At 37.9% G+C, this 14351-nt stretch overlaps 1 protein-coding gene across 6 annotated transcripts in view; it reads right to left on the reverse strand.

Annotated features, from left to right (window-relative positions):
- Positions 1–277: 277 nt before the first annotated feature.
- GPR63 (G protein-coupled receptor 63) overlaps positions 278–14351 on the reverse strand; it is a 29535-nt gene continuing 15461 nt past the window's right edge. For 4 of the 6 annotated variants that reach the window (XM_048298257.1, XM_048298261.1, XM_048298259.1 and 1 more), the window contains exons 2-4: positions 13314–13399; positions 8760–8837; positions 278–5731 (exon numbers count right to left, since the gene is read on the reverse strand). In XM_048298257.1, coding sequence (XP_048154214.1) covers positions 4330–5589 — 1260 coding nt within the window. In that variant the 5' untranslated portion in view covers positions 5590–5731; positions 8760–8837; positions 13314–13399 and the 3' untranslated portion in view covers positions 278–4329. The other 2 variants (XM_048298262.1, XM_048298263.1) reach the window with 2 other exon arrangements.

Genomic DNA, 14351 nt, shown 5'->3' on the forward strand with positions numbered 1-14351 from the left:
TAGGAAAGTTACTTTCTTATTAGGCTCTCTCTCTGCTTGCTGGATACTATTTCAATTGTTTTAGATATCTTGACATACCCCAGAGTCTCAGAAAAGAGCATTCTGCAAAGGCTTTTTACAAAAAAACCATTTTGGCTTAAACAAAACCACCTAAATCAGGCAATCCTGGTTATTTAATAGACAGATAAAAGAAATGTTTGAAACTATGGAAGTGGACATTAAATACAAGAAACGAGTGTGCATACAAATGAGAGTCAATTCTAAAGACTTTTGCTACATTTCTGGAGAATGTTTATGTTTATTTTCTTTTTTTGTTGTTTCTCAGGTATTTTTATGGGTGTAATATGTACAGAAAAGACAATGCTATTTTACTAAACAGCTGGTCTTAAAACAATAATTCAAGGCTTCTCCACATCAGAAAATGACTAGTCCTCAAAAAAAACAAACAAAAAAAACCAACCCAAAAAAAAAATCAAACCAGTTCATACTGGCAAAGTAGTGGCTCCTGGAAAACTGGACTTAAGATATTCCTCACCATTCCAACCACAACAAACTTGTGCTCTGAATTTTTAGTCTCCACACAAAAATAAATTATAATCTCTTTCAAGGAGGGCATTGTTCAATGATTTAAGAATTAAATTGTTTCAGAAAGATCACTGGAATCTTACAGTTATTTATGCATATGCCCCCCAAAAAATGAAAGCATTAAGCATACAAGTGAAAAAAATAGTGACAGAAAGCAGTAAGAGGCAAAACAATTTTCTTTTCTATATACAGAAATATTTTTACATAAGTAACAAGAAATGTCAAAAATACACAATTTTGAGTACAAAAGAATCATTTCAGCAATAGATTTGTACAATTGAGAACTGTGTAAGCAGCATGCTTTGACTGAACAAATTAAACTGCAACATATTTCAAAATACATTCATTTAAATCCTCCATACTAAAGATGTCTGAAAATGGAACATGAGGGAATACAGATTAGTAATGACTATCATTTCTGGAGAGGAAGAAAATTATAATTCCCCAGTAAATTCAAGGAGGATCAGTCTGAGTTTTTAAAATCCTTGGTCTTGGTCAAGACCATTAAATTGCCTCAGGAGACCCAATTCTGCCAATATGTGTATGTTTTAACATTACAAATCTCAGCAAGGTTGTGCAGGATTCTTGGCAGGATCACAGACAGCAAGACTGAGCAGTTTAGAGGTCTTCAACTTGGTCCTAGGACTTCAGCTGTAATTATCAAGGCACTGCTCTCAAGACAGTACATAGACACAATAGCTCAAATGATTCTGTAAACACATATTTACCCTGGGGATACTTCTACACCACTTTGTTTCTTTTTTTGAAAACCCTTTTGTTCACTATATGCTTTGATCACCTCAAAAAACCTGGTAAGTGTGAATACTGTATCACTATGGAAATCACCCCTGAATTTGGGCCATACAGATGGGTTTCTTTTCTCCAAGGATCAGCAGATGCAGCTTTGACCAGAAACCTTGTTACAGTCAGTGCAAACAAACAATTATCAAGACAAAGTCACTGTCTTTGATGTTTGCAATTTATACTTCACAGCCAGTACGTATCAGAGATCAAGAAAACCCCACAAAATGTTTTTCCTTCATCCTTCAGGAAAGCAATTTCACTAACTTTGCTCTATTACTCATCTTCTCTCCTTCTTGAATTACTGTGTTTTACAACATTCAAATCTCTTGCATCGTAGAGCTGGAAGACAGCAAAAATACCTGTTCCTGCCATTCAGACAATGTACACTCTCACTCTGTTACATTAACTCTAAACACAATTTTGCTGCTTTCAGAGATAAACAGGTATGACAGCTTTCAAACAGAAAATCCATACTAACCACATAATGAACTTGTGCTATCAATGTAAATGTAATTGAAAAATAAAACCCTTACTGCAAAGACACACTAAAATACTCTGTTTTATAGTGAAACTCCTTTAGATCAGAAAAATCTACACTGTCGTCAGTAAAACTGACAAGGAAGGGCATGGACATTGATAACGGCACCACTGCCAGGTTCCTTTATATGTAACCCACAGTCTCAGCTGGCAGCATTTTTTTAAAAAAATGAAATTACTAAATGCAAAATTGTTCCTTTTATACTCCTAAAATTTAAATAATGACAACAGTTTTACCAATAGCTGTCAATGAGAAGAACACGATAACTTCAATTAGTTCTTTATTGAAGACCTTTAAAAAAAATCTGGGGTGTGAATGCTTTGTTGCCCTCAGGAAGCAAGTAGTCCCTAGACACCCACCTAGAACAAGGAATTTCCTTCATACACACATGTACTGTGTGGATAGACAGATAAAATTGCTATTTTTTTGCTCCTCTGGTACAAGAACAATGAAGAGGTCCCCATGCTTTGGGGCACTGAAAGACAGATGGAAGCAAGAGAAGCCCAAACCCTAGCTCTGGTTGTTGCTTGTTGTAAATCAATCTCTCTGCTCTTGGTCATTGCCCCAAAAAGCTGATTCTGCAGGCATTCTTCCCAGCCTCAGAGCAAGTGGGGATCTGGCTCCAAAGCCTAAACCTAAGTCTTAATTTTATTTGTCTCACAATAAATATTTATTTAGCTGATTTTAAAAAAAAAAAGTATCTGAGTTTGGTTTGCTATCATCAAGGAAAATCTTTGTCTTTCTGTGTTCCAGGAGGATACCAACACAGCCTGACATTAATCAGAAAGGTAGTTTGGCATTTTAGGGAGAAGCTGATGCCTAATAGATGAGAACACAGAGTAAACCTTTGAGGCAGCAGCCATTACAGAGACAAAGGGGTAATGAAAAAAATCAATGTGAAGTATTATCAGAGGGAAATGGGGAACTTAACTTACATCCCCAGCAAACTCTGATGGCTGCTGTAAGGGGTAATGGCTGAAAGAAAGTGGATTTAGAAAAGATATAGGATGAAATTCTTCCATGTGAGGGTGGTGAGGCACTGGAACAGGTTGCCCGAAGAAGTTGCGGATGTTCCATCCCTGAAAGTGTTCAAGGCCAGGTTGGATGGGGCTCTGAGCAACCTGGTCTAGTGGAAGGTGTCCCTGCCCATGGTAGGAGGGTTGGAGCAGGATAATATTTATGGTTCCTTCCAAAGCAAGCCATTTTATGATTCTGTGACTGTTTATGGTTTTGATCCAATACTTAAATTGTAAAACAAGCAAGTTCAGGATTCTTTTTTTCCCTGTAATTACTACGTAGACTAAATCCTAACCTCAACTATGGTTCATTTGCTATCTGTTTGCTGGTTTACCCTACCATTTCTAATCCTATCCCAAAAAATGCCTGACAGCATGATTTCAGCAGTGTAGAGCACATCTAGCCTTATATGAGCTCCAAGCAGAAACAACATTATACCAACACAATATAAATTGTAGGCCCAAAAATCACTATTTCAGATAGGTTTTCAGGCATAGCATCAGGTTTGGATAACTTGTAACAGCCTCAAGTAACAACTACTGTAACAATTTTAACATGAACACTATTCTTCTAAATCATGTGTTAGCCTAAATCTCAGGTCATGATATTTTTCTCTTTCATTCCTCTGCTTTCTCCTTCTAACTCTCCTGATAACTGAGCAGGTAATTTTGATCAATTGTTAGAAAAACAGAAAATCTATGACTGTACATGTAGCTATACCAACATAAATTGCCCTCCTAGAGCTTACATGGGTCTTTCATTGAAATTCACCAATATAACAAATAATAATAACAGCAATAATAATATGCCTTCGATACAGAACAAAATATTCAAATGAACAAACTATATAGTAAATTTTATAAAGTGCACAAAAATATTAATGGAAATATTAAAAAAAGTTTTTTAATGTTACCATGAAAACTTCTGAAATATCATTAAATTAGATAGAAATAATCTAATGAGATTTTTTGGCTCTAATATATTGGCAGACAGCAGCAACATTTTTCAAAAAAATTACACCAACTAAATACACCGTATCTTAGCAGCATAAAAAAAGTCCCTACAATTAGATAAAATTGCAGGGCTAGTAAGCATAAACCTGACAAAATGTTCCAAATGTAGTTTTCATTAAAAGAATGGATTTCCATGGAATCCTAGAGGTAACATTTGTTATTTCGTTTACATTGTATTCTGGTAGTAAACCCAACTATAGCCAATCACCTTCCTTCCCTCTGTCTTCCCAAAATTGGACAGAATACTGAAAATTTAATCAAGTTATAAGATATGGCCACACTGAAAAAGCCATATGAAACAAAACAAAATTCAACCTAAAGCCAAAAAAACAAATAACCCAAGCAAACAATCACTGTCAAGCAACTGCAGTTTCAAACCACCGACCGATGCTCCCCACACACGTAGATGGCACTGGGCCGGATGCGCCGCCTTGTATGGCCAGGGAGCTGTGGCAAGAACTTGAAGAATTTGGGCATCAAGTCTAAGCATGCATCATGAAACTTCTTAATCCTCCAGTAGTAAATCAGTGGGTTCAGTGCAGACTTGAGGTAGCAGAGCCAGAGGAGCCAAGTGCTTATCTCAAAAAAGTTGTGCTTGTAGTAGAAGTGGCTGTTGAACGTGGCAATAAGGCTGTAAGTGGTGAACGGTGCCCAACAGACTATGAAGACAAGGAACAAAATCAAGATGGTTGTGAAGGCACGAGTTTTAAAGCTCATATCAATATTCATCTGAAAAGGTCTCTGTAAGCTCATGAGACCAAGTTTGCTGGCCTGGCTGAGACATATGCTATCAGGGTGGCTATGGATACGCACTGCGTTGTGGCGGACAGTGTTGAGTATGCCCATGAAAGAATACAGCATTACCAGGAATGGAATAAAAAAAGAAATCAGCAAGATAACTATCACGTAGGCTCGGTAACCTGGGCTTGTAGAGTAGCCAAAAACACACTGAGGTGCTCTCGAGGGTATCTGCAGATTAGGATTCCCTACTGATAATGGAAAAGCAACAACAAAGGATGCTGCCCAGGAAATCGCAATAAGAATCTTTGCACGGTAGGGATTCAGTTTATCTTGCCTCTGAACTATGATAAGAAATCGGTCAATACTAATAATAAGAAGAATGGCTACCCCCTCTATGACAAAAAGCCAGAAGAACATGGCAGAAACTCTGCAAAATATATCCCCAAAAATCCACTGAGTGGTAATGATCGTTATCAGAGCAAATGGCATGTTTAGCACTGCCAGCAGCAGGTCTGCAAAAGCCAGGCTTGCTAAGAGGATATTAATTGCAGATCGCATAGCTGCCTTCTGGTAGACCATCAGGCAGACAACAAAGTTTCCAAGGAAAGAAACCAATAGGATAAATATCATAGCAGCAGAAAGAATGATCTGGAGTGGCAAACTCAAGCTCCTGAAAACTTCTTGCGATGGCAGGATAGCTGTAGTGTTTACCAGGAAAGTACTTCTCTCAGTGGTGAGCACGGCACCTGAATTATATCTCAATGGCTGTGTTGTGCCACTGCGAAGCAAGAACTGGGGAGTGGTAAAATTCGTATAGGCATTTTCATAAACAATGAAAGTAGCATTTGAGGTCCCAGGGTGGGCCAGCGTCAACATTGCTGAGAAAACCATTGCTTCAGGAAAAATGAAAGCAGAACCAAAAGTCTTCAAGGCATTTCATCTTGTTCAGGCAGTATTTTTAACTGGTCATTTAACAATCAAAATTCGAGGTTTGAAAGCATCAAAGTTCTTAAGTTCATGTCAGTATTTCCATCTGAAAAAGAAGAAAGAAATGTAAATCAACAAAGTAAAACTCTCTGAAACCAATGGGAACCTAATGATTGCTCAGCTTTCCTTAACAACAATAGTAGCCTTAATATATGTTGAAACTTCAGGTTGACACAATTTACACAGGAGTCTCTTAATATTGGCCTTTTTCTCATAGATCCTGCTCCCATAGTCCTGCCAATACTGTACAATACTCTCAGCTCACCACGCTTTTTTTCTACCATAACCAAAACTGGCAACTTTTGTGTTTGAAAACAAACTTTACTGATTAAGAGTGAATAAATCAAATAAGTATTTTTATTTAAATCTTGTAATTTTTGAACTAACTTTGTTATTTTGTTTTGAAATTGCTTACAGGTGGAAACTTTAATAACATTTCTAAATAGCTTAAATAGTATCAGTATATTGCGTATCTGCTTGTTTGGTAAGCACTGAAAAGCCTATTTATCCAAGTTATTGTACATAATAAAGAATTCTTGGTTCCATGTCAGCCATCCACATCAGATGTCTCAGGAAAAACATGCAAAACATCCTAACCTGTTATTATGAAATAACTTGTCCACAGGATAAAAGCACTTCTCAATTTGTTTCATTTAGGGACTGACTCATATTAAGGTGCAGGAAACCATCACTTCTTTGGTCACTACAACTCTTCCCTTGGCAGTAAGTTTTCCTGCTTTCACTGGTCTAAGCATGTTTTTGTTAATTAATCTTGGTATTCCACATAATTTAACCATGTGCACCCTCTTTTTCCTTGTAAATCTAATCCTTAGACATCCTGCTGAACTCCCTCCCTTGTCATTACAGAGTCATAGAATGGGTTGGGCTGGAAGGCTGGGCAGGGACACCTCCCACTAGACCAGGCTGCTCAGAGCCCCATCCAACCTGGCCTTGAACACTTCCAGGGACAGGTCATCCACAACATCCCCAGGCAACCTGTACTGTGCCTCACCAGTCTCACAGTAAAGAATTTCTTCCTAATATCTAGTGTAAATCTCTCATCCTTCAGCTTAAGACCATTGCCCTGTCCTTGTAAAAAGTCCCTCTCCAGCCCTCCTGCAGGCCCCCTTTAGGTACTGACACAATGCGAGATTTTCTTTTATCGCTTATAAGCACTGTCTTGTTGCACTATTACTACTAGTATTGTACTGTTACATATACTTATATGTACATATTCTTAACAAAAAAAATGCAAAAGAGTTGAGAGATCTCTCCCCTTTTCAGTGCTAGCTCCTCCCCTCTATCTTGGACTACTAAATTAAGCACTTTCAGAGCACACTGGCATCTGATCAAGCTGGAAACCAGAAGGATTCTATGCCCTTTTCAAAAAACGATCACTACAGCCAGAAACATAAAATGGGCTTCACCTCATTCATTCTGGATGACAGCAATAGTCCCTCTGGCTGTTCTCATGTTTATCATCAGAAGAGGGATAAAGGCATTTCAGAGGGCAATCTCTCTCCATGTCTGCACCTGATGACAAGCTATTGCCACTAGCACAAGCAGCTTATGCTTGGTAGCACAAACCCTGCCCACAGTATTTATACAGGTTCTGTTTAGTATCAATGTCAAGCAAAAATAAAGGGAGGAAGGAATGTTTTCTATGAATTTACACAAGGACCACATGCTTTGTGTAGGATCAAAAGTTTACCTTTTGCTGGATAATACTCCACCAACAAAGAAATGAACTGTAAGACAACAAAGTCTGATCTATGCCCACAGTTTGGACTTCTAGCAATCTGAAAGCAAGACTGCTCAGGCTGCTGTCAAGAATTCAAGTAACATCAGCACTGTGACCTGCTCCTTTCATTCCCTGACTATCCGTAAGCTCTATCACAAGATGATTTCCAGAGCCAGATTACCATCAGCATTTTTAAGACAAATAATTAACCTCTCTGTGTCCTTTAATTTTCAATGGTATCATGAACAGGTATTATTATAAACATTCTAATTTAATTGACTCTTGTGATGGGCTGATGCTGGCTGGACACCAGGTGCTCACAAAACATGCTCTTTCACCCCCCTCCTCAACTAGCCAGGGGAGAAGAAATATTACAAAGGGCTTGTGTGTTGAAATAAAAACAGGGAGAAATCACTCACCTGTTACCATCACAGGCAAAACCTCAACTTGAGGAAATTAGATTAAATTATTACCAATTAAATCAGAGTAAGGTAACGAGAAAATAAAGCAAAATCTTAAAAACACCTTCACCCCACCCCTCCCTTCTTCCTGAGTTTAACATTCTGACTAATTTTCTCTATCTCCTCCCCACCAGCAATGCAGAGAGACAGGGAACAGGGGTTGCAGTCAGTTCATCACATTTTGTCTCTGCTGCTCCTTCCTGGTCAGGTGGAAGACTCCTCAAACTCTTCCCCTCCTCCAGAGTAGGTTCCTCCCATGGGAGACAGTCCTCCATGAACTTCTCCAATATGAGTCCTTCCCATAGGCCACAGTTTTTCTTGAATACTCAAGCATGGGTCCCTTCCACTGACATTGCTCCTATCGGTCACAGAGGAAGCTTCTGGCAGCTTCTCATAGAAGCCACCCCTGCAGTCCCCCTGCTACCAAAACCTTGTCACACAAACCCAATAAAGAGTCATAAAAATTCCACTTTCTAGAGGTCTTACTGCTCAAATGAGAGTTACAATTTTCTATATTATCCTATTATAGTTCAAAGATTGTAAAACTCAGCAAAAGTATATAAAGCTATGTACATGGACATTTTGCAAAAATGACCAATTCCATTAACTTTATTACAGTTTTTTCTTTCCCTCCATTCTTTCTCTTTAATTTTATTTTTACACTAACTCCTTTAGATAAAACCTCAATGTTAACTACAGGTTAAAGCATATATAATAGCCAAAGCTATTCTTTCTCTGATCTATATAAACTTTTCCTTTACTTGTCTTCTTTAACTGTTTTTAGAAAAAAATATATAGCCAACAGGAAAAAGGTTAACAGAACTTTCCAGAATAAATAAGAAATAGTTTAGCAATGAACAAGAAAATCTCACCCAAAGTTCCACTGAGGTTTATGAGTCCACAAGTTGAGAACACTATGAAGGAAAGGAAGTGGTAGCATTCTGCAGGGACTGCAAAAGAACATAAATTCAACAAATAATTCTAGATTTAAAATCTTGGAGCAAGAAAATTAGATCCCCAGGGCAGTATCTTTTAGAGCTAGGTAAGCAATAGATCAGCAAAAGTAACTTCTGCATTTCTGATCGGCTTTGAATAGATCTTTCCACCAAGGCTCTAAAAGAAACTAATCTGCCATTAGATAAATGTAAAACCCTCCTACAGACAATAATCAGTTTCAAATAGGAAACAAAAAAAAGGAATGGTTAGTTTTGCAGAGAAAAAAGGTCACCAGAATGATCCTACAAAGAAAATCTTTACTGGGGTTCTAGCTCTTTAATCTATAGAGGAGAAGAGGGAAATGCAAAACCATGACATTTGCTGATGATGAACATGAACTCTTTTTCAGGTCAATTTAATAAAAACAAAGGTCAACTATAAAAAAGTACAGAGGGATCTCTCGAGAGTTAGTGGCAAGCTAAAAGTCTGCCCTATAAAATTCTGTGCTAGAGATAAAGCTATGCCTGTACTGAAAAAAGCTTTCTTCACACTAACAGATGCTAAACCAATAATTACCATCCAGAAGAAAAGCAGATCTTCAAATTTTCAGTCTGCTCTATGAAAACATCAGCCAAGTGTTCAGAATTGTTAGCAAAGGAACTGAGAAGAAACCTTAGATACACTACCTGCTACAATACACATCTATGGTACCTCCTCAGTGCTGTGTTCAGTTCTGCACCACCTGATCTCTATTCAAAAGAGACTGAAAAAAGGTATCATAGAGGTCTACCGAGTTTATAGTGGCACAGGTTAAGTGAACGATTGCTGTCTCTTATAACATAAGAATAGGAAAAGTTGAAAAGTCACAAAACACCTCTGGAGGCCATCTTCTCCAACCTCTCTGCTCAAGCAGGGCCACCTAGTAGAAGGCCACAGTACAGAAAAATTGTCTCCTGATGCTCAGGGGGAATTTCCTGTTTCAGTTTCTGCCCACTGCCTCTGTCACCTGGCACCACTGAAAAGATCCTGGCTCTGTCCTGTTTGCACCCTCCCTTCAGGTACTTATATACATTGATAAGATCCCCCTGAGCCTTCTCTGCTCCACGTTGAACAGTCCCACCTCTCTCAGCCTTTTCTCATGGAAGGGATGCTCTAGCCTCTTCATCTTTGTAACCCTTCACTCTACTCCCTTCAGTATGTCCATGTCTCTCTTGAACTGAGGAGCCCACATCTGGAAATTATTATTTCACATGTAATTATGAAAACACTTGCCACAGAATGTTTTGGATGCCATAGAGCTTCTGTGAATTCAGACAGCAATTTAGGACATATTTCATATCATTATACAGATGTCCATGTCAGAAAGAGGTGAATCACCCATCTCTCTCTGCTGACTGCAAAGGATACCTGGCCATCTGATTTGAATACAGACATCTAAGCACATTCATGCAGTTACTTGACTAGCTTTAAATATACATAACAGAATTTGCTCGCTCAGGTTAAGTTTACATCCTTTACACTCTGAAGTATCAAGTTCAGCAGAGGCTTAGATGATAATATGTATAATAAAAGCTTTAAAAAGGAAAAAAATCAAACAAACACCAGACAAACAACTGCTAATGTTCCATAGTCAACAATCAAAGTTTCAGAAAATACTGCTTTATCCTAAATTCTCCTTCTAAACAGAAGAAACCAGACAAGGGGAGAAGGAGCAAAAGTGTTCTGCACCCTTAATTTGGTTGAAAAGACTGTGCTACCCCACTCTTCTCAAGTATATAGTAAAGGACAAAGGACTCACAAGTGTCTATTCCTAACAAACCCAGAAGAAGTGCCTAAGCAAAATAATCTCACATATGTTCTCTCACCATCCCAACTCTCTATGCAAATAGCTACATCCTCTTTTGTGCTTTCTCCCCTCTGTGTGATGTTCGAATGTTCCTCTGTGCAGCATTAAGAGAAGAGGAGGAGAATGACCTCATCCAAGCTGCTGCCTGGACCTAGCCAAGTGTTTAAAGTGGAAAGAGAGAGATGGCCATCAGCCATATCTTTTCAAGAAGGACAACAGTGTGAGCAGCTGTTGCAAAGAAGACACCTAACCTAGTAAGAGAACTGCAGGCTTTGGATTGCATGCAGAAATTAATTCTTGAGTGTTGTTCCTGTGATCATTGCTTCCCAATGGTTTCCAGCTCTGTGCTCTGTTTATCACTCTGGGTATGAAATCTCTGTGTGCAATGCATACAGAATCTGCATGCTCAGATATGGTTTGGATTTACACTTATCTAACCTGCAGGCAATGCTCTTTCTTGGCTATCATTCTTCATGAAAGTTACTGACAATTCAGCCAATAAATTCAAGAGGTTCCCTTCTGTTGCAGTCATATATAAATTTTTCTCCTTTTTTTTCCTCCCTACTTAAAGGCCTTCTTCCATGAGCATGCACATGATTATTAAACATGTGCCTCCCACCCTTCTTCCTACCTTCCTTTCCCACTTCCGCAAAATTATGTAAAGATAGAAATATAAGATGAAAGAAATGAGTAAGAAAATTTCACAGCAACGGCATTTCAGTCCTCACTTGCTCTCTGAGAAAGGCAGATCCTGTAATTGCAAAGCCCCAGTCCTCACTGAATGGTAATCACACAGCTTGTAAAAGAAAACCATGCTTTGATAATTTAAATGGGTAAGCCTACTGATGGTCAGGTACTCAAGCAAGAGACAGATAGGTACCTTTTTGTCACAGCATTCTCACTTCTGGAACATGTACTCTCACAGATTCTCTTCAGATGCAAAAAAGCTTCATACAATCACTTTTTTCAATTTCAGTGCTGAAATTTACTGTGTATGCACATTTTCTCTCAAGCAAGGTTCTCACTCATATGCAACCTTCTTTTTATGGAACATAATAGACAATTATTTCAATGAAGTACATACTTAAAGCTAAATAACACACAAATTCCATTCATCAAATATAATTATTGCTAGAACTGTGGTGTCTGTTTTTAACAGCTTTAGAAGCTAAAAGGTTCCTGTTCAAAATTTGGATAGCATGCTCAACTGGAAATAAAAGATTATATCCTACATGCAAAGCTGACATCAGTCAAACCCAGGAACTCCAAAAAAGACAAAGGAAGGCACATAACAGTGCCATAACAACAGTTCACTCACATCAGAACACACTATGAAGAGCTGCCAAAATGTTCAATGATTTAATAAATTTGTCTGCTAAAAGCAAGCATATTTTCAATACTGACCAGTACCAAGATTTTATCCAGCATACAGAAATCATTCTTACTTAGAAATCTGTAGGTAGCACTGCCTGGTACAGTGATCCTATTTCTTGGGGATGTTTTAAGTGATCCCAGAAGCTTCTGGCATGCCGTATAGCTTCTATTGATGGTTTTATTTTACAGGCAAACTTCGGCAAAAAAAGATATTTTGCAACATTAAAAACATTTTAAAAGCAAGATATTCTTAGGGGAAAAACAATAAAAAGAAGCATGAAGGCCTTGGGCTTATTTTATTTTCAAAAGAATTTATGTGCCACAAGGAAATACTCAAGTATGTGCTCTCTGACACCCCATTATTGCACAAAGCAGCCCAGGACATACACCCCTCTCAATACGCATCGAGCATTGTTTCCTATGCTATTAAGCAGAGGCAGGAACACGTTTCAGTGGAATCCTTCCTGCTAACACCAGTGAAAAGAATGAGTCAGAGCACAAAGCAGCATGGACAATATTCTTACTCACCTAAAAGGAACCAGCAGTTTTCAGTTTTAATACCTATTTACATATAACCTAAATTGAAACTAATCAACTACACTGCATGAGTAGATGACCCATAAAACTATTCACAAGAGGCATTACTTTAATTTAGGAAATTGTTCTTTTTTCCACTCTATAAACACTACTGCGGCAATTTTCCTAGGAAAGTACTGTGGGAAACAGTCACCTCTGCTTTGGGTCATTTAGTACAACTAATCACCCCCTTGATGATACTTCCTTATGACCTTAATTCAGAGAGCCATTAACTGTCAAGAAATGTCAGTCATAGTAGTCATTATTACTACTCTAAACCACAAATATTCATAATGTAAAAAATAATTTTATTTTCTTAGCTCTTGGGAAAAATCATGCTCTCAATTTGCAGATCATGTAAAAGGACTTGGGCAGTTCTAGGTTCATTTCTAGTACTCCCATAGTTCCCCTGACTTCTAACTTTCCCTCTAGCTCAATGGTCACATTAACCATACTCATGATGAAGAGCTGAGTGAATATTGTAGTACATAGAACAAGAGTAAACACTGAACATTACTGAAAGCATACTATTTTAATTCATAGTCTCTGCCCAGCTATTAGTATGCAACTAAAAAGTTGAAAGCTTCCTAAATGATTGGATTCCTAAATTTTAAGTGGACTTTTGGATTATACGTGCAATCGCTATATGTCAGTGTGGCAACAAAAAAACCAACACACAAAACCCAAAGCATACCAATCCAGACAGGCTCCCATGAAGAGCAGGAATCATAAGTCATCTTGTGCTGTTTTGTTCAGCAAATTATGCTCTTCCCAAATAACCTGCCAAAAAAAAAAAGAAAAAGTAAAATGTGACATATTTACATTCAAGGCAAGACAAGAGAAGAATAGCAAAATTTTCCCTGTAATAAAACTTTATTTTTATTGGGAGACATAGAATATGCTGTGTCTCCTGACAGAAGGCAGATCGCATGCCCCTTTCTGGAAAAAGGTATGGAAAGGACTAAGGCATCAAAGTTTCACCAAACCAAAGAGAATCTCAGCTATGCCACCTGTAGATCATAAGAATCTCACCATTTAATACTATTATCTGCCAGGGTTGGAGTAACACATTGTTTCAGGTCTCATTCAGCTATGTTTATTTCACTTGCAGACAAGCACACAGCAGCCAGCTGCTGTAAGTCTTACTCGATCTATCAAAATAAATTCTTAGTCTTAACCATCAGGATACTGATCTTGATATCCCCAAAGACTCTCAAAACAATAACATTTAAATTTACAGGGTACTACTGAGCATCATAAAGAACATGAATAAATTTTCCCCAAACAGCAAAGGTAACAGCATAACACCATTGGAAAAACAAAGGACAAGAAAACAGGTCTAGAGAGGAAGAATATGTCATTAAAGTTTCAATGCAGGATCTCAGCACCTTCTTCACACACGCTTGTACCAATCAATCATCATCACATTGATAATAACCTCAGATAGTTAAAATTATTTCTGCAAACTGGGCCTAACATAGCTAAAAAGCTGCATATTGTATCATGACCTGTTCTTAACCGAGAACATCAATTTTCAATGAAGCATTTCCTTATACTCTTGGAAGGAAGCCATAAAATTTCAGTGAGCCTTGAAAACTGTGTTTATGTCACACTAACAGATTTAAGTGACCTAATAAATTTGTGAATATTGTTTATATAGATAAAGCAAGAGGAAAAATATGAGACACTTTACATGCTTGTTTTTAAAGGCTACATAACTTTTAATTTCTGC

Source organism: Corvus hawaiiensis, chromosome 3 (assembly GCF_020740725.1).
Source record: "Corvus hawaiiensis isolate bCorHaw1 chromosome 3, bCorHaw1.pri.cur, whole genome shotgun sequence".
NCBI classification, from domain to species: Eukaryota; Metazoa; Chordata; class Aves; order Passeriformes; family Corvidae; genus Corvus; species Corvus hawaiiensis.